This window comes from Lissotriton helveticus, chromosome 7, assembly GCF_964261635.1.
Source record: "Lissotriton helveticus chromosome 7, aLisHel1.1, whole genome shotgun sequence".
Lineage (NCBI taxonomy): Eukaryota > Metazoa > Chordata > Amphibia > Caudata > Salamandridae > Lissotriton > Lissotriton helveticus.
In genome coordinates, this window is record NC_136068.1 from 1,162,498,918 (window position 1) to 1,162,523,356 (window position 24,439).

The 24,439-nt window shown below is 41.9% G+C and overlaps 1 protein-coding gene across 1 annotated transcript in view; it reads left to right on the forward strand.

The window, feature by feature from the left end:
• The first annotated feature begins 5,475 nt into the window (after positions 1-5,475).
• The window catches only part of RGS9 (regulator of G protein signaling 9), a 946,886-nt gene continuing 927,922 nt past the window's right edge, over positions 5,476-24,439 (forward strand). The window contains exon 1 of the mRNA XM_078650792.1: positions 5,476-5,537. Within this exon, the coding sequence (XP_078506918.1) occupies positions 5,520-5,537 (18 nt within the window). The 5' untranslated portion in view covers positions 5,476-5,519. The remainder of the gene's footprint in view (positions 5,538-24,439) is intronic.

Here is a 24,439-nt window from a genome sequence, read left to right on the forward strand (position 1 = left end):
AGGTAATCGTCATGGAAGGTAGCGATGGGATTGATAAACAAAAATTATGACTGGGGTCTGATGTCTCAGGGTAAAGCAAGGCGTAGAATGAAATTGGGTTGTGGAGCAGGCAGGATATAGGGTTGGAGAATGTCCCCCGGAGCTATTACCAGTGGCATATCCATAGATCATTATAAAATTAGACAGGGGTATGGTGAGGGGGGGAGGAGGGTAATGACTGGGCCAGGTTGCTAATGTAAGTAGCTTCAGCCACTTTCCGCTGTGTACAGGGAATGGGAATCTATGACATTTGTTGGGCCTGCTTATCTGGGGGAGTGGAGGGGGTAGGAGGGATGGGGATGAGAGAGAGGGGGTAGAGAGGGAGTGGTGGGAAGGGAGGAAAGGGGAGATCAGTGGATTGTGAAGGGAGGGGTAGGGGAGAAGGGAGAAGGGGGAGGGAGCTGTATAGGGAAGGGGCGGGGAATGGAGGGATGGGGGAAAAGGGAGGGAAAAAGAGGGGTAGGAGATCTGTGGGAAACAAGAGAGCATGGGGGTGGGGTAATGGGCATGGGAGGGGGAGAGGGTGTAGGCACAGAAGGGAGGGGAGGAGAATAGGGAGGAAGGGAGCAGGACAGGCGGAAGAAGGGGAGAAGATGAGAGTAAAGCAGCAGTCTGGGCCATAGGGATAAGCAGTTGTACAGAGTTGTGCCATTCAATTCAGTAAATATGTTCGGAGGTGGGCTGGGAAGAGAGTGGGGAATCTGAGGTGCCAGATGTGGGGCATCTGTCATCATTCTCGTCTTGCAGGAAAGGTGCCAAAGTTTGGAGGAACAGATCAGACTGGTCTTGCAGTTTGTAGATGACACGCTCGTGTGAGGCTGTCTGGACTTTAATGACCAAGCTTGATCAACCTACAGAAATAAGCAGGTGCTTCCTATTAAACCTGAGGAGGATTAACCCTTATAACCACGGACATCTCCATGTAAAGGCACTAAGGGACCCTTGGGCACACCTAAGAAACTTCTTAGGAGACCCATTAAATAGGTACCAAATCTAAAGCATTAGTGATGCCATGTTACACGATTCCTGCGAATTTAGTAGGACTGTGATTGGATCAACAAAACTTTATAATATAGTAATTGAGCCTCTTCTATATCAGTAAATGTTGATTTGGCTAGCTCACAATATTGCATCTAAACTCCCAAATCTCCAGACTTTTAGATGCAGTCGGCAACCTTGACTATGAACACTCTGATTCCCAAGGAATTTGTGGAAACAGATCTAACCCTTTCGTTTATCACTTTTGCATGCCCAAGGTTTCACAAAGAGAAGAGAATATAACACATTTTCAAATGTTTCATGAACAAATCTAATCCTTGTAAGTAAAAGATGAACGGTGATTATTAGATAGACGAGACACATCACTGTTATAAGGATGTATGTCACTACAACACGGGCTATTACCACGCGTGCCATTACAACGCTGTTTTTACAACGCAAGTCGTTACAACGACTTGCGCTGTAAGGGCTGGATAGTGGAATAGTTTAATTTTCTATTCCAACTCCAGCCCACGTTGACAGTACCTTTTCTCATTTACTTCTAAGGAGCACCCACAAACAGTATGCTCTGATTGTACTGAAAACTTAGTACTACAAGATTAACATAAAACCACGGTTAGAAGAAAAACATATTTAATTTCGTTTTCCATTTTCTACAGTAAGCATTTTTATAGAAAGCATTTTTATATACATCATCATTATTGAGTCAATAAAAACAAAGTGGTCGCCCAAACAAAGAAGAAAGAGTGCAAGAAGAACCGTGCTCAAGAGTGTAAAGTGAATGATCCGAGAGGCAAGATCATAGAGGTGCTCAAAAAGTCATAATATTAAACAAAACAATATCCAGCATGTATATTGTAATATTAGAAACCTGGCCAAAGAATAAGATCAAAAAACAATGTTATTACATCTAGGCATATCAGTCCTAGGATTATTTAGCACTATATACAATATTAATTGGTCCAAGGTTTAATACAAATGGCGTCGACGTTTCGACTCGTCTTATGCCCATACGGAGATTTGAACCTGGAGAATGCGAGTCTTCATCAGGACGAAGAGATACAAGGGCAACCAAGGGATGATGATAACCCGTACTGGTTGGGAGATACGGATAGGTGATGGTCTCAATTCCAAAAATATGGCTAATACAATCCTCGCTGGTGATTGATAGCGCAATATCACATAGATGATACCCTACTGATTGAGTAATATCACTTGCCAGCTGATAAATTTCTCACTGGTGATTTAATGTCCGAAGTGGTACATAGTTGGTACCTGGTCGAAAAAGGGGGGATATCTTGTTAGTGGGGAGGCTCACATCGTTCGCTCCACTTCACTTGTACAAATACACTCCCACTTTGTTGTCGAAAACTAGTTAATAGCGCCAGACACTAACAACTCTCAAAAAACGGTAGGTAAGGCTCCTCAATATTGAAAACGGTAGCCCTACATGACTAGAGCTCATCCAACCGCAACCTGATACCGCAGTCAAAACAGGGGGACTGTTTTGACTGCGGTATCAGGTATCAGGTTGCGGTTGGATGAGCTCTAGTCGTGTAGGGCTACCGTTTTCAATATTGAGGAGCCTTACCTACCGTTTTTTGAGAGTTGTTAGTGTCTGGCGCTATTAACTAGTTTTCGACAACAAAGTGGGAGTGTATTTGTACAAGTGAAGTGGAGCGAACGATGTGAGCCTCCCCACTAACAAGATATCCCCCCTTTTTCGACCAGGTACCAACTATGTACCACTTCGGACATTAAATCACCAGTGAGAAATTTATCAGCTGGCAAGTGATATTACTCAATCAGTAGGGTATCATCTATGTGATATTGCGCTATCAATCACCAGCGAGGATTGTATTAGCCATATTTTTGGAATTGAGACCATCACCTATCCGTATCTCCCAACCAGTAGGGGTTATCCTCATCCCTTGGTTGCCCTTGTATCTCTTCGTCCTGATGAAGACTCGCATTCTCCAGGTTCAAATCTCCGTATGGGCATAAGACGAGTCGAAACGTCGACGCCATTTGTATTAAACCTTGGACCAATTAATATTGTATATAGTGCTAAATAATCCTAGGACTGATATGCCTAGATGTAATAACATTGTTTTTTGATCTTATTCTTTGGCCAGGTTTCTAATATTACAATATACATGCTGGATATTGTTTTGTTTAATATTATGACTTTTTGAGCACCTCTATGATCTTGCCTCTCGGATCATTCACTTTACACTCTTGAGCACGGTTCTTCTTGCACTCTTTCGTCTTTGTTTGGGCGACCACTTTGTTTTTATTGACTCAATAATGATGATGTATATAAAAATGCTTTCTATAAAAATGTTTACTGTAGAAAATGGAAAACGAAATTAAATATGTTTTTCTTCTAACCGTGGTTTTATGTTAATCTTGTGGTACTAAGTTTTCAGTACAATCAGAGCATACTGTTTGTGGGTGCTCCTTAGAAGTAAATGAGAAAAGCTATTGAAATATATAAGGTTTATAATTCATAGGTTTAGGACCATTGTTTTTTGATAACATTGTACACCCAGGTCCATGCCTTAGGGTTACCCCATTTTTCTTAATGGTCACGTTGACAGTAGGGAAGGTGTTGGAATAGAAAATTAAACTATTCCTTTGCCAACAGCGCCCTCCAGTGCAAGTTGTTGAAACGACTTGCGTTGTAAAAGCAGCATAGTAATGGCAGTGCGTGGTAATGCCCGCGTTGTAAAGGCTGTTCCCCCTGTTATAAGCATTACTAGAATGGTGCAAAACACAAACAACTTAACAACGTAAATTGTTCCAAATAATACTCCTATCTATCACTAATACCCCTACACTATCGGGAGCATGGTGGGAGTCCCCCCTCTGCCAGACACAGATGGTATGATCCTGCCCCACACCTTGGTGTAATATGTTGGGAAACTGGCCTCAGCACATTAATGAATGCACCCCGTCTGAATGTGCAAACCTACACACATCTGCCTGCGCAGCTATCCTTTTCCTCAGGATGCATGTCAGTGCCTGCGGAGCTGCCTCTCAGTCACAAGTCTCCGCAGTTTCCATGATAACTTCTGTGTGAAGTGCCTTTCGCCTGAATTCAGAAAGGATGCTGTTTAAATAATAAAACACCAGTCTTATCTAATTCTGCCAGAGAGGCAGAAAAGCTTCTTAACTTATTCTGGGTAAAGGAGTTGTCTCCTACAAGCACATAATAAAGCAAGTATTCTACATCCTAGCATGTATCCATGAAACTAACAGTTTAAACTACAGAACATCCATAATAAATGTGTGCGTGGCATTTTGTCGTGTTAGTGAAAAACATGTTCAGATCACGATCTCAAAAAGATGCTCAATTTAGAGGTGAAAAAACAAAATTGGAGACATCATTTAATCCACATAACACTGCCATGCTTGTTTCATTGGAGGCCGAATGGCCTTGCAGTGGTAATCACTAGATGCCATCTGTTGTGCATGGAAGATTCCTTTTTGTTGCCTTTATGATATTTGCGTTAACCTAATGTCAATCTGCAACTAACCTATGATTTAGAATATTAGCTTCCTAGGTGCTAAGGCTTTTACATGCCCACTTTAAAGAGTAAGGGCCCCTCATATTACATGCAATCATGCCTGACTTGCATGTAGCATGATTGTATAACCAGAAAGCCCTGCCAGGAACAACATAGCACTCTGCTGACTTTTGGCTAGATGTGTGCTAAACGGTGCCATATTCATGCAAGAGGCAGGCAAAATCATTTATTGAAAGATAACAGGTTGAGGATGGAAGGGTTTAACATTTTCGCCTGCGTGCCGTATAGTCTTCCAATGACCCTGTCCATTAGCGATCACTGTGTTTGCAAAATAGAGCCACTTTATGTCACTTAACATTAAGGACTTTTCACCCAAAGACTGATTAAATTGTACGTAAAGACAACGGAGATGAAAAAGTAAAAAAAAGTACGACGACTCATAATATTAACTGTAAATGCTATATGAAATATTTTGACAGACAAGAAAAATGTTTGCTAGTAAAACCAGATCTGACTCTTTCGAATTCAAACGCCTTTGGCTGTCACAGGAGTAAGAGAACACGAGTCAACACTTGGGCCGGCCTGGGCTGATACCAAAATAAGTAGACGACCGTCGTTTTGTTTATTTCCTACTTATTCAAATTACTCATTAACTGTATTCTGCCTTCCTTGGAGTTATGTGAGCAGCGCCCTCTAGCGGCCAGATATGGTGCCGCGGTTCTCATACCATTGAATCGAGCCTCTGGGAGTACAGCTCTCTGATTGGCTGCCGGAAAGGCAGCCTGTCTCCCAAGGATTCACTCCTACCCTCAGTGCTGCAGAAGACAGCTCTCGGCAGCAGCCAGCACCGGCTACCCTTTCCTCATCACTTTCCATCCTTTAAGTTTATTCACCAGGACTGCAAAGATGACTGTGAAAGACCTGGACCAGGGCCAGCATTACCGGCCGCGCATGGCGTTCCTGAAGAAGGTAAGGCGCCCACCCTTCCCTCCGTGGCAGCAGGTCTGGGTAAAAGGAGCATCCCTTTGTGATTCTGCGATAGAAGTGCGAGCGTGAGTTCCCCTGGGATGTGATCCACGTGTAATGTGGCACGCTGATGAATGGCGCTTAATAACACAGAATGACGTCCTGGTAACAGTAATACTGAAAATGCAAACACTAATTTGTGCTCTCAAATGCTCACTACCAGGCGTTTTATTCATATTGTTTGTAGTGCCTCGCATTACTGCTTAGCGGTACTCGTCTGCCTTGAATTGGTGAAAGGATGAGCAAGTACTGCCTGGCTTGACCCTGCGTCGATTTAAAGAAACGGATGGAAGGAGCACGTATCGTAGCTATTTTAGATTCTGAGTAGGCAGAGGAGGGTCTCCGCAGTGTGTACCCTAGCCCCCCGATCTTTCTTATTGATGATGAAAGCCATAGCAGCAATAGCAAGAGCTGGAGTGATAACAGCCAGAATAAAACAACAATAATTATTGAAACAACATTAAGGAAAACAAGAGCCGTGAATGTAAATCCTAACAGAAGCGCAGGCAGCCGTCTCGTGGCGCTGAAATGACAGGTGCAGTTGAAGCCTTGGCACACTGGTCTAATCTCTAATGGGATTTCAGATTAGTGCACGGATTTAGCTGAGGTCTCCGTGCTCGGGACCTGCCATTTAGTGACCTCGAGCAGCACACGTCGGGGAAGGGTCCCTTCGCTGTGTGAGTGATTGTGTTTACACTAGCCTGGGCGCCGTTACTGTGGCCGGGTGGCAGGTCTTCCATGCAGTGCACAGCCGGGGTCTGGCGGGGACGTGCAGGCTGTGATCAATTTTACGTCACTAAGCGCCTGGAATACACAAGTGATTCCCCGTCGAAATACAACGCGCGTGCACTGTATGGGATTTCATTGCTGTTCTGTTTGTGGAAATCAGCACTTAGTTGTGTGTTTTCCCTCCATTACTGTGCTGACCTGTTACACCGACGTGCTCACTCGCAGTGCGTCCGCCCTCCGCGCCCCCACATAGGCAAACGTTTCGATGGGGGTTTCCTTCAACTGCACAGATGGGAAGCCCCTCACACCACAAATTCACAGGCAGACCGCTGTCGCAGTCTTGCAGCTTTGTCTGGTGCATGGAATTGTCAGTAAAATAATGTTTTGTTACATTCCGCAGTCACAGCACGATCACTAATGTTCATATTACAATTATCAATAATGATAATACAGTGGTATCGACGACACACGCACACACACACACACGTGCATCTATCATCAATCGCATCACGCGCATTAAAGTGTACGTCAGATGTAGCCTCACTCCCGTGCTCTTCTCGTTTGTTCTAAATTGTTTGAAATAAACAGAGGTGGGGACAGGCCATCACAGATCAGATTGTGTTTAGATAGTTCCCAAATACTTTTTCTTTATAGACAAGGCTTTAAGTGGGAAGAAAAAGGGGTGTGTGGCCTATATAATAAGGACATGGATTAAAGACATAAACTAACTTTCTGTGATTCCCACAGTGTGCCACCCTAAGAGCATTTTGGTTTCTCTCTGATCTTTCTGTTGTCATATCCAGATATATAGCACAACTGGCATACCCCTAAAACCAGCCAGGACTATTGGATTTGTCAGTGGTTGTTTCAATGTTTCAATTCTGAAATTGTGATACTGGGAATTAAGCATTACCAATACCTGTGGAAAGGATTGCGAACTTCAGAATCTCTCAATCCCTCCTGTCATGGTCACTGCTAGACGTGTACACCCTTTCCTCTCCACATCCCGTCAATCTGCATATTTTAAACCTTGAATCCCTCCTGTCATGGTCACTGCTTGACGTGTACACCCTTTCCTCTCCACATCCCGTCAATCTGCATATTTTAAACCTTGAATCCCTCCTGTCATGGTCACTGCTAGACGTGTACACCCTTTCCCCTCCACATCCCGTCAATCTGCATATTTTAAACCTTGAATCCCTCCTGTCATGGTCACTGCTAGACGTGTACACCCTTTCCTCTCCACATCCCGTCAATCTGCATATTTTAAACCTTGAATCCCTCCTGTCATGGTCACTGCTAGACGTGTACACCCTTTCCTCTCCACATCCCGTCAATCTGCATATTTTAAACCTCATCTCTTTCTTCTTCAGCCTCTTTTAACTCTCTCCTGAACGTACTTCATGCATTACACTCACTTCACCACCCCCTTACACACAATGCACCCACTCACCTGTAAGTGCTGCATTTTCTTTTCCTTTCACATTGCTAATACTTTGACAGCAGTGTTCCTCCTTCACACACCTTTGCACAAAATCACAATTGCAACAGGAATATGTGGCCAGGGCGCTGTGCGCTCTGCAGAGAGACCAAGGATTGGATGACCATGCATTCTGAACACATTGTTGACCCACCTATAGGCACTTGTACTGCCTTCAGCCCCAACTCTAGAGTTCTCCACCATGGTCCCTTATAGACACCTGAAGGTCGCTCAGTTCAGTGTATGCAATATACAAGAGTAATATGTTACACGAAAAAAACTGAGGAAACCAACTTCCGGAAAATAGCTAACACTCTTTTGGAATGCAAGGTTAAGTAAAACGTGAAATATAAACAGGAACCAAGGGCCAGATGTACCAAAGTGATTTACCCATTCGGTTTCCATGGGAAAATGTTTTAGTACATATCACTCTAAATCACTGACATGGATTACATTACCTTTTTTGTTTAATTAATTGTTCAGAAATTGATCTGTGTTGTTGACTTTTATGTTAAAGATATGAATACAGGGCCTGATAGGGACCCATTTAATGTTAATTTTTCATTGCTCCCAGTTCTAAGACCTAGAGGGACCTGTCTTACTTACCTACTTAACGCTCAGTCAATAGTTTTTTTTGTAATAGTGTCAATAGTGTTATAGTGCCCAGTAAGATCTTTGCCTTCACTGGGCAAAGATCCGTAACAAGCCTACATCACATGCTTGAACTCGCAGTGGCCAGCTCAGACTTCCATCATTACATGGTGGATAAATGTGCAGCCATGATCTGCGGAGTGAAAATGAAACCTGTTCGCAGTGGGATGACTCTACAACAGTGGTAGCACTTAACAGCTCATACTTGGAACTAGTTGGGATACAACTTTTCAAACTTTAATGATCACATTTTCCACAGTACACACCACAAGCTTATTATTCTGTTTTTTAAATGGGGTGGATGGTCACTGGGGTAAGAAATGTTTTGTCTATCATATTTTGGTGTATCACTATTTCCATTTGACCCTGATTGGTGTGCTGCGAATCTGGTTTCCATTCCCAATCTCGCCAACTTCCATATGCTTATTGAAGAAAAACAATAATTCAAGTCCTCCAGGTTGCTATTTTAGATTAATTGTAACTCTCCCTGCCCCCCCAAGTTGTTTACATTCAAAATGTGATAGCACCACACCGTTTTTTTTATTTTGCTGAAGTGAGTTGAACCGTGTGTGTGGACAAAGAGTTTTTAAAGCTGCATTTAGTCTCTGAATGAGATCATTGACCAAATTATCAAAGAAAAAACATCACGTGGTCAAAACATCGTGGTAAGAATATAGAGGACAAGTATACAGTGAAGGTAAGTTTCTATGTGGAAGCAAAGTTTTATTATGCTTAGCTCCACATACTTGCCAGGGTTTAATTTGAGCCAGTGGTTTCTGGTTTCCGGTGCTCGGCACCAGCACTTAATTGTCAACAAACATCTTGCGGGATGCGCCCCAGACCTTAGCCCTCCCTGCTCCCAAGATTTCTGTGACTCTTTGGCAGCCTTCTTCTTCACCAAAGTGAATGACATATTTTCAGCTTTTAATCTAGATGACACCCAACTCCATGGAAAGATAGATACTTCTTCTTCAGGTAATAACTTATCCGGTTTTAAAGAGGTTACGGAAGTTCAAGTTCAGGACATTATAAAAACAATTAAATCTGGATCAGCTCTGGATCCCTGTCCTCTGAAAACCCTTCGTGTAATAATAGATACTCTTATCCCTGTTATCACCCAAATAATCAACCTCATGTTCCGTACAGGCAGCTTCCCAAACCAATTAAAAAAAACCCTAATTAAACCCCTCCTGAAAAAACCCGGCTTGGACAAAGCAGAACTTAAAAACTACAGGCCCATAGCAAATCTACCCTTCCTGGCTAAAATAGCTGAAAAAGCCATGAATAATCAACTCACGGAATTCATCGAGCAACACCATCTGCTCGACGAAACACAATTCGGATTCCGCAAATTTCATGGCACGGAAACAGCGCTCATTAAAGCAGCGGATGACATCCGATTAATCAGAGACCAAGGTGGCACAGCACTATTGGTGCTCTTAGATTTATCGGCCGCTTTTGACACGGTTGACCATAAGATCCTGGTCAACCGTGTCGAAAAGATGGGCGTGCAAGGCCTGGCAAAAGATCTGCTGGCATCTTTTTTAGCAGAGAGAACCCAGGCAGTCATACTGGGCCAGTTTGAATCCGCTGAGCTATCACTGCCATGTGGGGTACCTCAAGGTTCATCCCTGAGTCCGACACTATTTAATATATACGTGTCGGACCTTGCCAACACCATCAAAGCGCACGGGATGAACCTTACCTCATATGCGGATGATACATAGCTGATACTGGCTGTCAGAAATGATGGGGAAACAGTGGCAGAAAATTTCAAGACAGGAATGCTGGCCATTGGAAAATGGATGTCAGCAAACTGTCTGAAATTAAATTCCGACAAAACCGAGGTGGTCACTTTTGGCCACCTCAGCCCTAGCTGGTCCCCAACCTGGTGGCCATCAACTTTTGGAGTAGCGCCCAAACCAGTCACGAAAGTGAGAAATTTAGGAGTCATATTTGATGACAACCTTAATTTCATGGCCCACGCCAATCAGACAGCCTCCACGGCTTTTTACAAGCTACGCCTGGTGAGGAAGATTCTCCCTTTTCTTCCAACAAATGTGGGAAAGACACTGATTAGCGCTTTGGTCCTATCAGCACTGGACTACTGCAATGGACTGTTTGCAAACGCCCAAGTTAGGATAATTAAGAAAATGCAAACAGTCCAAAATGCAGCAGCCAGACTTCTCCTTAACATTCCTAAATTCAAACCTATAGCAGAGTCATTGAGGAGTCTTCACTGGCTTCCGGTCAGGAACCGAATTAAATTCAAGACTTTATGTCTCGTCTATAAGGCACTTCACCGTCAAGCGCCGCAATTTCTGTGTGATCACCTGGTTCCATATACCCCCTCTCGAACGCTACGATCTGCAGGACAGAATGACCTAGTAGTGCCACGGACTAGGCTGGTCAACTGGGGAGACAGACGTTTCCTAGTTGCCGCCCCAAGATTGTGGAATACTCTTCCACAACCGATAAGATCAAGTCCAAACCTAATGTGTTTTAGGAAGAAATTGAAAACCTGGCTTTTCAACCTCTGAAAACTTTTCCAAGCTCCTATAGGAGGGTAACACAGTATAGCGCCGAGATGCCTGCGGGTAATTGTTCGCGCTCAATAAATGCTAAAAAATAAATAAATAAACACTGGCACTTGTGAGTAGTCTGCCAAGTGTTGACACAGATTGTCTGATATACAGATGAAAACAACAACAGTTGTTTAATTATTCAATGAAAATTAAAAATGACAAATTCCTGCCGCCCATGACATTCTTGTAGCTTTGGGGACCTGGAATAGTCGGAATTGTCAAAATTGTAGGAGTGTAATGGTTAGTAGTTATATTGGTACTGTCATTGGCAGCACTTGCCGGAGCAATAGGTGGTGCAAGCTGCAGTGATCTTCTGACGAGGGCCCTTGCACTTAGTTGCTCACAAATTAAGCACTGCCTGTACCCTGCCGATATATATATCTTCAAGGTGATGTGGAGTTAAGAATAGTAAATCTACACCTACCTTCTCAATATTTTTGTCCTCAATATGCTGTCTTGACAGCCCTCAGTGAAAAGCCAGTGTCTATGCCTGACCTGAATTTTATGGAAATAATTCATCTCCCTCGATCACACAAATTGGGTAAGGCAGGTCTATATTGCTTTCACCTGATTTACTTCTGCATTTCAAGGAGTGAGTCACAGCACTCAATGAAGAAAGCTTTGTGACTCTGGCCAGAGATAGTAGTGAGTATGGTCTGGCAAAATACAACACATCCCTGATTTACTGTGCGGCCTGAGAAATTCCATTGCACTTATGCAATCTCTTGGTTGTCGTAGGCACAAAGCCCACACTGCCTTTGGGGATCACAACAAACAAGCAGAGCCTCTCCCCCTGAAATGGCTGGTGTACTATCAGAAAATCCAATTTCTAATATCACTCCTCCAAAATGTTGTGCTTCAAAATCGACTTCCACAATATTGTGTACATAAGTGCGTGTTAGTAGGTATAGGTTTACTATTCTTAACTCCACATTTAAATACCTCGATGATAAATATTCTTTCAAGGTTCATTGATGTGGGATTTCTAACCTAGGTATGCTTACCATGACTATATTGTGCTAGCGGTTATTCTGACATACAGCCAGCTGGGCACACCTCTTGGTAATTTACACTGTGGTGCAGATGTGTGTTTAGACCCTGTGACATTTAGCATAAATGCAGTGACTGCCTGCATCCAGATATGCCTTTTAGGTCTCATCACCTGGACTGAGATTTTCCTGACAAAACAGTAATAAAACTATATAAAAATAAAATGTAGATTTTTTTCCTACACTAAAATCTTTCAATCTCTCAGAATTGAGCAGTTCTTCCACCCAATTGGTCTTGATACTCACAAATACATTTCGTCCACTAGTATTTTTAGATGCTGTAGTCCATGGTCAAGTTATCGTACTTCAAACTGAAAATTCTGTTTGAATAGTTGATCGAATTGTGTGATCCTCTGCACATCACGTATTCTGTCTATGCCTCAGTTTCTTTATCTGCCAATAATTCACGGTGATTACTGACAAGCTAAATGGCGGAATAGAGTGCTATGTACAATTCATAATTATTTGGAAATGTGCTTTGCTTCTGCTTCTTAATACTAACCCATTGTCAATAATAAAAGTTCAAGTGCTGCGGATAAGAACTGTTTGATGTTCCTGGTCCTTCATCTCTAACAAGCACTACCAGCAGGCATTCTAGTGAGTTCGTTCATTTCGTGATGTTATATTGGATTTTAAGATCTGTTGTGACATTGATCACCCATGGATCCTAGATAATGGCTCTGGATAGTGCTGGGGTCCTGATCTGCACGTTTCACTGTGCAGGATTTATGAATCAATTAAAGGTATTTTAGTCAATACAACATTTCAGGCTGTGCAAGTCCAGATTAAAAAATGTAAAATCTCCAGTCTTTGATACTTTTTATTGAACTAATTGAACATTATAGGCTAAGATGACACAACGCATGTTCTCACAAATCCCAGAGAATGTTTGGCCTGATGGCAGTATAACATCAAAAGGGTGGATACCAAAGGGCTTTGGGTAGTGAACCCTGCCACCCCCCAAAAACAGCAACTTCCAGGTAAATGTTTCTGTACACAAGAAGCAGACAGATCTAGTTGTGGCCCTAAGAGAATCAATTTTATCTGTGCATAAAGGAATAGTAGCAAACCTAATAAGTTTACTTAAGTACGTAGAAGAAGGTAGCTTTAAAGGGGTAGGAGAACAGAGGCAGAAACTGCATTTCCAGTCTTTTTCTTTATTTATAAACACAGTGATAGTCTTAACCTTTTGCTGGTAATACCTGGCACTGATTTCCTGTGCAGTGAGGTGGGATTCCTACTTTTGAAACACAGTAATACCAAGTTAATCTAAAGAGGCAAATTGTGCTGCATGTGCGGTGATCAGTTTACTGCAGATTTACTGCACATTGATGCACTTTCCAACCTACTCTGAAAGAGGGCCATGGCATGAAGAGTAAACGTGACTCTAAACATGCTCCGCCGCACATTTTGCCGCACTCCTCATGTGTTCACACACCCCACAGTCCTTCGTAGCCAGTTTATTCCCTTCCTTGCATGACTTGAATGATGCCCACCTTGAAAGGTTCCCAGTACTCCACATATATGCTGACCTTATACAGTGACAACGGTCCCCAACATTGAAAAATTTCAACACAAGGATAAAATATAGACAGAGTCAATCTATATTTTTAGAAAGGCATGTCCAGCCGGACAGTGGTCTTTCAGAGATTTTACTCAGAATACACGTATTCAAATCACATAGAGATACCTTCCAACAATCAACCAGTGTGGACCACAAGCCTGTGTCCAGTACTAACAGAGCAGGTACAAAAAGGGTTGATATAGACAGCAAAGAAGGGCTTTGTAAGGCGAAAACACGTTACTCTATCAACAATACAATTGTACAGAGTATTACAGTCATGCACTTGACATTCAGTAGTAATCACAATTCAGTTTCAGTGCATTTAAGGTCGACGGCGTTTCGGACCCCTATTAAATCTCAGGGTCCATCATCAGGACAGATACAATGAAAAGCCTTAGGGTAATTAAGCCTCTTAATGCCGGGACACCTCAAGGAATAGAGGCTCAATCCTCGGGTAGCGGAATTGCACGCGTTCACCCACAATCGGGTGACGGGAGCTGCGGAATTCAATGGAGTCCGTCGGCTGCCAGGATACCGGGTTAGTCGGTCTTGCGATGCATTTCCTGGCGCTTAATTACCCTAAGGCTTTTCATTGTATCTGTCCTGATGATGGACCCTGAGATTTAATAGGGGTCCGAAACGCCGTCGACCTTAAATGCACTGAAACCGAATTGTGATTACTACTGAATGTCAAGTGCATGACTGTAATACTCTGTACAATTGTATTGTTGATAGAGTAACGTGTTTTCGCCTTACAAAGCCCTTCTTTGCTGTCTATATCAACCCTTTTTGTACCTGCTCTGTTAGTACTGGACACAGGCTTGTGGTCCACACTGGTTGATTGTTGGAAGGTATCTCTATGTGATTTGAATACGTGTATTCTGAGTAAAATCTCTGAAAGACCACTGTCCGGCTGGACATGCCTTTCTAAAAATATAGATTGACTCTGTCTATATTTTATCCTTGTGTTGAAATTTTTCAATGTTGGGGACCGTTGTTGTTGTAAAAAAGTATGCTCCCCATGGTCCCTGCTGACTTATTTTGGGGTCCCTTGTTGTCGTTAAATTGACCTTATACAGTGGACTTTTCTGTACCCGTTTCATATACACAATCTGGACATTTTGACGTTGTTTATTGATGATGTTGGCTCAAAGATAACCACAAATTCAAATCCCATTTGTGTGTATTCACCGTATCAGAGATATACCGGGTGGTTAATACATCACAAGGGTTGTATCTGGTCTTTGGTCTTTACAGGGTGATTCAGGTCAGAGCAGTAGTCCAAAGCCCATTCGGCCAAACAGGTCCAGGTGTTGGGACTCTGCTCACTGTGAGGGCTTTACTTGTAATGCATGTCGGTCATGGCTGGTGAACCTTGTTATTGTGGATGCCTTTGACTGTTTCCATTGCATCCCAGGAGAGGTGATGACGCCCCAGGTGCTGGTGAAGTGGCACTGGAAGGTCATTTATGGATTTGGGTTGTAACTTGGAGACGTTGATTTGGGGTGTAACTTGGAGATGTTGATTTGGGTTGTAACTTGGAGATGTTAATTTGGGTTGTAACTTGGAGACGTTGATTTGGGTTGTAAGTTGGAGATGTTGATTTGGGTTTGTAACTTGGAGATGTTGATTTGGGTTGTAACTTGAAGACGCTGATTTGGGTTGTAAGTTGGAGATGTTGATTTGGGTTGTAAGTTGGAGATGTTGATTTGGGTTGTAACTTGGAGACGTTGATTTGGGTTGTAAGTTGGAGATGTTGATTTGGGTTTGTAACTTGGAGATGTTGATTTGGGTTGTAACTTGGAGACGCTGATTTGGGTTGTAAGTTGGAGATGTTGATTTGGGTTGTAAGTTGGAGATGTTGATTTGGGTTGTAACTTGGAGATGTTGATGTTGATTTGGGTTGTAACTTGGAGATGTTGATTTGGGTTGTAACTTGGAGATGTTGATTTGGGTTCCGATCCGACCTCCAGAGCTCACAGCAGTTGAATATTTTATAGCTGGCATTTTTAGGTCTTACATTTAGCAGTGCTTGTGCGCTCTAGATCGTCGGCGCAGCTTTGCTTTCAGGACCAGATTGATCTCTGAGAACATTGGGGCCCATGAGGAAGAAACACAGCAAGCTTGAGGTTTGACCGGCCTGTGACACCTCAGACTGTACAGCCCCAGTAGACGAACTGTACCATGTCACTGGTAAACAGTTGCTTTTCATTTTTGGTTTAAGTAACATATTGGTTTGGGAATTGGGTCCATTTCCAAAATACATTGGGCCATATAAGTAGCTAGTTTATTGTGTTGCAAACTGAAATATGCAATATCTTTGCCACTCAGATGATGTGTTCACGTAAATATTGAGCAAACCGTAAATTCATGAGCATAAAGTGGAAATAGAATAAAATATCAAGTAGTTTTCCAAACACAAGTATGGGAAGAAAGTGCGACGTCTCTTTTTGTACTATACATTGGTTGAATATCGCAGTCATATAAATACACAGCTGTGTGCAGTCACCTTATTCCCACGGCAAACCATATCTGTCACTCATTTTCTTTCCCTTCAATTCCCTTTCAATGTTCTCATTTGTTCTTACTCAAAGGTGAATGTGTTCCTGCTTCCGGTTTGTGTCAGATTTTAATAATGCCATCTCCCATCCCAGAAAGCAGCCGCGTGCTTTACGCGCTCGTGCACTTTTATGCTCTTTGCAGGAGGGACTGCGCTGTTTTGCTTGAAATCCACTTTTGATTTCTATTGCCTGGAACGCCATCCGTAGACATCTCATCCGACTTTTTTATGGACCCTAAAATGTTACAGTGTTGCACCCTGTTTTATTTTCCATGCCGACCATGAGCTTTAAACCTGCCCCATTCATCGTGTGTTATCTAAACCCACGCAGCAATTCCACCCAGGTTTATGGAGGCCATGCTTGTGCAGCGAGTGGGATCTGACATCAGTCAGATGTAATGGTATGTACGTGGGCAAACCAATTTTATTAATGACATCTAATTTACATTTTATAATTGCCGTATGAGCTTAAAATATCTGCTATCATGGTGCTACTTTTAAATGAGAGTGAGGTGAAACTGTTTTTTCCATCCAACCTTTTTTTTATATCCTAGTGCCTGAACTTTGTCTCAGGAATTAATACAAATTGGCCTAAAGTCCCTTGTTAAAGCTCGTAGCATTGGTTAGGTAGTTGATAAACCATAAACTATTTGTCATCTCTAAGATTAGGGCAATCCTGTAAGCTCCCCTCAGTTTTGGACAACACATTTCCCTTCTGATTGTTCCAACTCTGTAAGCTCCCCTTAGTTTTGGACTACACATTTCCTTTCTGATTGTTTCTACCAAGTAAAGGCCTTTGCCAGGTACATTGGACAGCAGGTGGCCACAACTTTGTATCACCATTGATCTTGAAGACTTCTCTGGTCTCGGAAGGTAGAACAAGACAAGCCATGCCTTCCCCAATGCCAGTGTCCCTTTTGAACGGAACCTGACAGCCCAGCTGGAAGAAGCCATCTAACAAACTTTGCTTCGTCTGGTGCTGAAACGCCCTGGATGCCGAGTAACCTGTGCAGCCAGATAGGTGTGGAAGCCCGAGCAAAACAACAGGACCAAGGAATGCCATAGACAGGGCTGTATACTTGAGAGCCCATGTGCCCTCATTGATGGCTGTGCACAAGGGGCGTGAGAGACTTTTGTCTGCTTGGCTTGTGGGGATCGAAGTTAACAAAACACCAACTGCAAGTTCCTCCATAGATCCAGGAATTGCATCTGACCCAGCTTCATCAGCAACGTCATCCGATGGATATTTTTGAATCTCTGCAATTCTCTCCCCCCCAATATTCTCCCCACCTTATCACTGACCCCAAACTCATGCTTGACTTCAGTCTGTCAGTTTTGCCTGCTGGAGAGAGGGGCTCCACGACTACTGGTAAGTGAGAGAAGTTGCCTAGTGCAAAAGGCATCTATAGTTATTAAAAAATGTGGTCTTCATCTTTGTGGAAAGTTGACCACTTTTTTTTTTTAGATAAAAAACCCATATGAACCCCTTGTGACCCATGACAGTAGTTAAATTTTACCCTGTAAAAGATATTGGCTCATTTTGCTTAGCTTGATAGCGGTGGTGAATTAGGCTTGCTGAACATTGTTATCGTATTGAATTGCCAACCTAATTGGTCATTTTATTCACAAGTCAACTTAATTTTGTCTCAGGTCTAAGTAAAAGGTTATTTAGAAACGCATTAAATGTAATCTTTTTTACTTTTGCCTTTTGCTTGTAATGTGTTCTATAGGCACCATATATTAATTGTTGCTTCTGTTAACAGTGATTTAAATACTTCAACATATTTTCCCTACTTTTCTTTAAGGGTTGCATGATTTTCGATAAATAATTATTTAATACATTTTCTTATTTATGTGCAACATTTCGACTGCACATTCGTAACTGGTAAAAGTGTTTTACTTTATTTTAGCGGTTGATTCCTGCACCCCAACACTTCCCTCTGAGCATTTTTTTTAGTTTGTTCCACACTTCTAAATAGAGACACAAATAACTTAAAGGAATCTAAAATTTCCTCTGTGATCTGCTTCTAAGATTGTTGTAGATTATTAGCCTTATCACATGTAAACATGTTTGGGAACTCCTCCTCCTAAGAATGCCAGGATAATTCTTATACAGTGGGTATGTCAAAATTGATTGGCAAGTGAGAGGCGGGATATCAGAAATGAGACACTGACAATCAGAAGCAAAATGGGTTTTGACAATGTAATTCAAGTGTCTATTAGTGTTAGAGATTGTTAAAGAATTATTAGTAATGTGGTGTGTCTAATGTGGCTGTCAATCATGTTCATTATTGAATATTATTTAAGTTATACTCTTACCTAACATTTTGCAGAGAATTTATGTTATGAGAAACGGGTGGACAAATTAATCTTCACTGAGGAATAATGACATCGAACTACTTTGATTAACCTACCACATGATATGTAGGACTAGCAGTAATAATTCAGATGAGACACAAGTTAGGCTATAAAATAAAAATAATGATGTTCTCTTTGAATACATTCCGTGCTCCCATTAAAATCTTAAACATATGCAGAGAGTGCATCATTTGCTTTTATGAAATTAATTATTTCATTAAACAAGAGCGACAACCTTACTCTATTTTAAGGTTTAGAAAGCAGAGGTATGCAGGAGGTCATGTGCCACTGCTCTCTGAGGATGGAGAAATGAGCACGAGGACAGTGTACAGTATTCATAATTAACTATGCTGTGCTGTATCATTTTAAGAATTCTTGAGTGTTTCTTGTATTGCCAATTGTTTTATCTGATGCTATTGTTGTAAAGTGCTGTTATGGGTGAATGTAAATTATGAGTGAAGCTAAAGTTAAATAAAAAAAGTAATCTTCAGTATTGTTCAAGTGTATATAAAGGTTATCGCTTCAGTGTGATGGGGTACTTCTCCAACCTCAACCTCTCCAACAATTGATGTCATACAATGCTGCGAACCCTAACCCTGTTTGGGAAATAGCCCACATTGTCATGGTGTGCAGTAAGTTTGAACATCTGTACTCATTGGTACTTGTTTTGCATTTGTTATTTTCACAGCCTGGCTGGTTGATTATTTATGGACTTTAGGTTGGTACACACGGATTCTAACCCGTTTGAGCTACTCATTGCTGTTACTGTTGACTGCCTATGGAAGTGCAGTATTTTGTATTTCGCTGGAAGTAGATGGTTTTCAGTCTTTTTTCTGAATCGTTGGATATTAGGAGAAGTTCTTAGCAAGTTAGGCAGGAAATTCTAAAATAACTTGGCAGCTACCAAGTGACAGGGGAAAGGCTAGAGCATGTGAAGGGCGAAGCACATTGTAAGATATCTCACTTGTAATGGCAACGCGCTCTGCTGCCTCCACGAACAGGGCGGAGGTATCTCACACAGACACAGGAATAGTGGCTCAGGATGTATAAATAAATAACATAATGCTTCTTACAGTTCTTGTCACCCGAGATACTGCTCGGAGTCTGTGGAAGTTCTTTCCTCTTCCCTATTAGATTCTCATGGATATTAATTATGTATTGAGGGGCCCCAGATGTCTGTGCATATAGATATTCTGCAGCAAACCTCGTGGGAATCCTTATATACAATGAAGTGTGCTGGTCTAATAAGCTATTGGTGCAAGAGCTATGAAGAGATGATGGTAAACTACTATATTTATGTTTTGAATCCGTTCTAAGTCTGGTGCAAAGAGTAGGTTCTAGTCTAGACCCCTTCAGCAAGTGTGTGCCTTAGGATATTCCCTTCTGCCATTGCTTCAAGACAGGGCCATTCACAAGTTGCATAGGGTCATGGGAGCATTTTTCTCTCATTGTCATGCTTTTGGTTTGTGGTGTATTATTTCCCTCCTAAAGGAATGCATTGTTTTCAGGCGCTTCAGTAGGTGTCAAGGACCACATAGTGAATGCCGGAGACATCTACAAAAGAAAAACAATACAGTGTGCAATTTAACCAAGTGCTTTCTTAATGTGTGATCTGAATGCTACATTTAGGTTGTATTTTGGGAAGTGATAGGGGAGTGACGTGATTTCTTGGCAGCATGCTTGTGCAACTACACGTCACTGAATTAACACTTCTGATTGGATTGATTCACTTGCACACGATTGGTCACAAGAGGCTGCCACAACAGGTTGCTCAGCTCTTCCTTTTTCCTGATCCCCATATTTGCTGCCTCTGCCCCCCTCTGCCACTGGTCGATGAGGCAGATGATGTGGCCGAGAACAACTGCCTCCTGATACCCTTCCCTGCCACCGCTGTTTGCTGAGGCTGCTCTTTACTGATGCAGTGCTGTGCACGACACTGCTAGGCAATGCAACAATTACACACAATTTAACAACACTATGCTGTGCAGTGCAATACAACAGTATTATGTTGTACAATCCAATGCTATGCAGTGCCTTGGTACTATACAATTCAGTGCTATGCGATGTAGCAGCACCAAACAGTGTAATACTCTACGATAACCCAATAACAAGGCGGGCCCAGTTGGAGTGATCCACCTTGTGGAAAGCGATGAAGAGGCCTGTGAGCACCAGCATGGTGCAGGGACCCGCATAAGTGAGAACTACCCATATTGTCCCAGAGCAAGCAACAAGAGGCGTGTTACAAAGCAATGCCAGAACATAGACAGAAGTATAATTTCTCATTGTTTCACACTTGGTGACAACCATTAATTGAGGCAGACAGAGGAAAAAAAACTCCTCTTTTCACACCAGGAGAGAGACATTATTTGAAGAGCCCAGTACTTAAAAGTGCTTTCGAAACAAGGACATTTGAGAACTGACTTTAATTACCACATCGAACATTGTGAATTTCAGATTTGAATTTTTGAATCAAAATGTACTTGTCACAGAGAAGCATTAAAAATCGAACAGTTGAATGTGAATGAAATCGGAGACGCACCTCCTGCAGTTGGCTGTTGAAGAAACCTTTGTTTGCATCCTCCCAGCTCTCTGTGATTCCCTGTCTGCTCGGAATACCACATGCATCCCAACATGACGTCTACTTATCCAGCTAAGCTCCTGTTATTTTCATCGCCTCGAGCACTGGTTGGGACAGCAGCTCCAAGCCTTGAACTGGTTGTAATGTTCTTTTCAATAATCGGCCGCTGACGCTCTTGGTAAATCTTACACCAGCTCCCCCAGTGGGACTGCAGAGAGATGTGTGGAAAGAATCTTGGGTTCCATGTGAAAGAGTAGTGTGTGAAATGAAATCATGTCCTGGCTCTGGACGCCTTATGCTCCTAACCTGCCCCTCTTCATCCTCTGGACACAAGCTCGCTCCCTTAGTGAGAACTGATGCCTCCGTTGTTGGCCAAATGACCTTCCAGGGCTCATAGTGGCTAATGCACTGTTAGTGTTTCGTGCTTATAAAATACGTTACAACTGCTGTTAGGAGTATGGTCCTTTGAGAAGTAGGAGTAATACTATCGTTTAAATATATGGCAGTGCTTCTTCGAAGTAACAGTATTGGACACTTATGATTATACCAGTTCCACTGAAATGTGCCGGTATTGTCTGCTCAAAGTTCAAGAAGTGCCTGCACAAAGTGCTCAGCAACATACATCCCTTTAAAGGCACTTCTGGTGGTGAAGGGAGAGGATCCGACATCCAAATCGCATATCTTCCTTTTCATCCAAGGGCATCCAATATAGGCCAGAAAGGGGCATTTCCATGCCGGATGGTCAGAATATTCACATAAGACACATTGGCATACAATTAATGTAACATAATGACTGAAATAGATCCATTCCTACTGGACCGATGTTATACAACCCACCGGTCACAAGATTTGCACCGAGTCCTGCATGACTATGGTCTCAGCGCATCAGCAAATTAATAAAAGAATCCCAGAATCTGTTACTCTTCTCATTCTGCACATTTTCAGATGTCTCCCCGATTAATCGGGTAAGAGAGCTTCCATAATATTTTATACTTTTTATCCTCCCTGGCACTCATTTTTTTGGAAGAGTTATGTATAGATTCCCAATTGCCAATGACATTTTTGTCAAGCCATATTTCACTTTAAATGTGATCTCAGTGCTGGTAGAATTACACAAACAGCATCAAAAGTTGTGAATGGATGTGATTATATGCAAATGATAGTGTGTCCTGATCCAGCAATTCAGTGTCTACAAACTGCTTGGATGACTCACACCAGCTGCACTAAATGAGAAACACACAGTCCAAGTGAATGCATCAGAGAGTAACAGTTTTAGAACAGGAGGGGGAGGTTTTTATTGGTATGAACTAAATTAGGTTCACTCTAACTTAGCATTTCAGTCACAGTTTCACCTTCCAGCTTCACTATACTTTCTTTCTGACTTTAAGACATACATAGGAATTTTGTAGATGAGAGATTCGGTCATTCATTCAGCATTCTTTATTTGGTTAAATAGTTTAACAATAAAGGATACATACAATACAGTATTTAAAAAGCAAGGTTTAAAACCGTAAAAAATATGTAAGTACTATACAAAATGCAAAGAAGTCAGGAATGCTAGAGTCCTGCAAACAAATGCAAGTACTGTAAAAAGATGCATATGAAGTACAGAAGTACTAAGGTCTTAAAAACAACATCAATGTATGATTAAAATGCTAGTAACAATTAAAACATAAGATAAGGATTACGTCCAAATTAAATAGCACAACAAAAAAAAAGACACTTCATACCTAAACTATGAATTACCAAAAAGTTCATAATTGTTATTAATTCTCTGGACTTTCAAATATCAAAATATCCAGGTGTGCCAGGTATTTCCTTTTCGAAATGCCTTTAAAACATAGGCAAATACAGTGTTACAAATTGATGCATTTTCCAATTTAAGCAACTACAAAAATGCCAATTTACAGTCAGTTATGTTTGTATCTTTACATTACGATATAAAATAGCATTTCCTTGGTCTCGTGTAAAACTTAGGAACAAGAACAATGCGCATTGTTGACTGAGATGAATAGCTATCACATGGGCATTTCAGATAGAGTACCAGCCAGCAACTTTTTTTTTGGGGGGGAAGGAGACCAGATGATGTATTATTTTACATCTGAAGCGCAAGAGCATGAATTTATAATACTGACTTTTTTAATCCTGACAAGATATAGATCCCATAGATTTGTGTATCGTTAGATAATCTGTAACAGTGGATCTGACCATTTCTTCCAGTAATCTTTTATGATCGCTTGCTTCTCTCGAGGATATCTTTGAATCTAACTTGGTAATAAAACAGGACCCTGGGTCTGCACGGAGTGATGGATATTGGCGATCATCTAAGTATCGCTAATGTAATGCAACCATGGTATTTCCATTGCATTATCTAGAAACGGACAATCCTTCAGGATTGCTCTAGAGAAAGACAATTTTTGCCTCGACCAAATATGCCACCAATGAACATGCTTGTAGTGTTATGTGTCTTCTATGAATGGAATTCCCAGTTCCTTGTGGCAAACATAAGAAGATGTTGAACTTGGTAACGCAAGTAATCTAGAAAGGAATCTGTGCTCTTGGAATTGTATCACACAGTAGTTTCCTACATTCATACTCCTGTCCATAAAGATCTGCAGCTGGATATTTGGCATTATATACAGTGTCATCTTTTCCTTAATTGTCTTTCTTCCCAATTTTGCTTGAAAATCTAAAAAACGCCCCTCACCATTCTAGTCATTTTGTTAGCCACGGATTGTCTGTGTGAGGCCCACAAATCACTGGGAATGAAGAGGATACCCAGATATCGGAATGCATTAACTCTAGACAGAAATGTTCTTCCAATCTGATGCCTGATTTTCATCGCTCGGGCTTCCCGCATTTCATAGTCTGGGTCTCGCCACGATTCTCATTAAGGTCCTTTCTTCCATAAAAGTAACAAATAGATTAATCAGTTGCTGTAAGCCCTTCCCTTTATGCGATATCAAGACAGCATAGTCGTTGTACATCAAAATGTGGACGGGGTGGGACCCAAACCAAGCTGTATCTATGGGTAGGGCCTGTAGCGTGGTGTCTGTTTTGTTAATATATAGGGAGAAAAAGACGGGGAAAACACGCAAGCTTGTCTTAACCACAACTTTTACGAAAAGAATCTGCACATTCCCAAACAGGTCCAAATCTGACACTTGCAGATGATCGGCTATTCCAAGTAGCTAGTAGGGAAATTATTTCCTCTGAGGTCCCCAGTTTTCTTAACACTTTCCATGCTCATGACGAGCTCAGCTCGTCATGAGGCACCTCGTCATGAGGCAC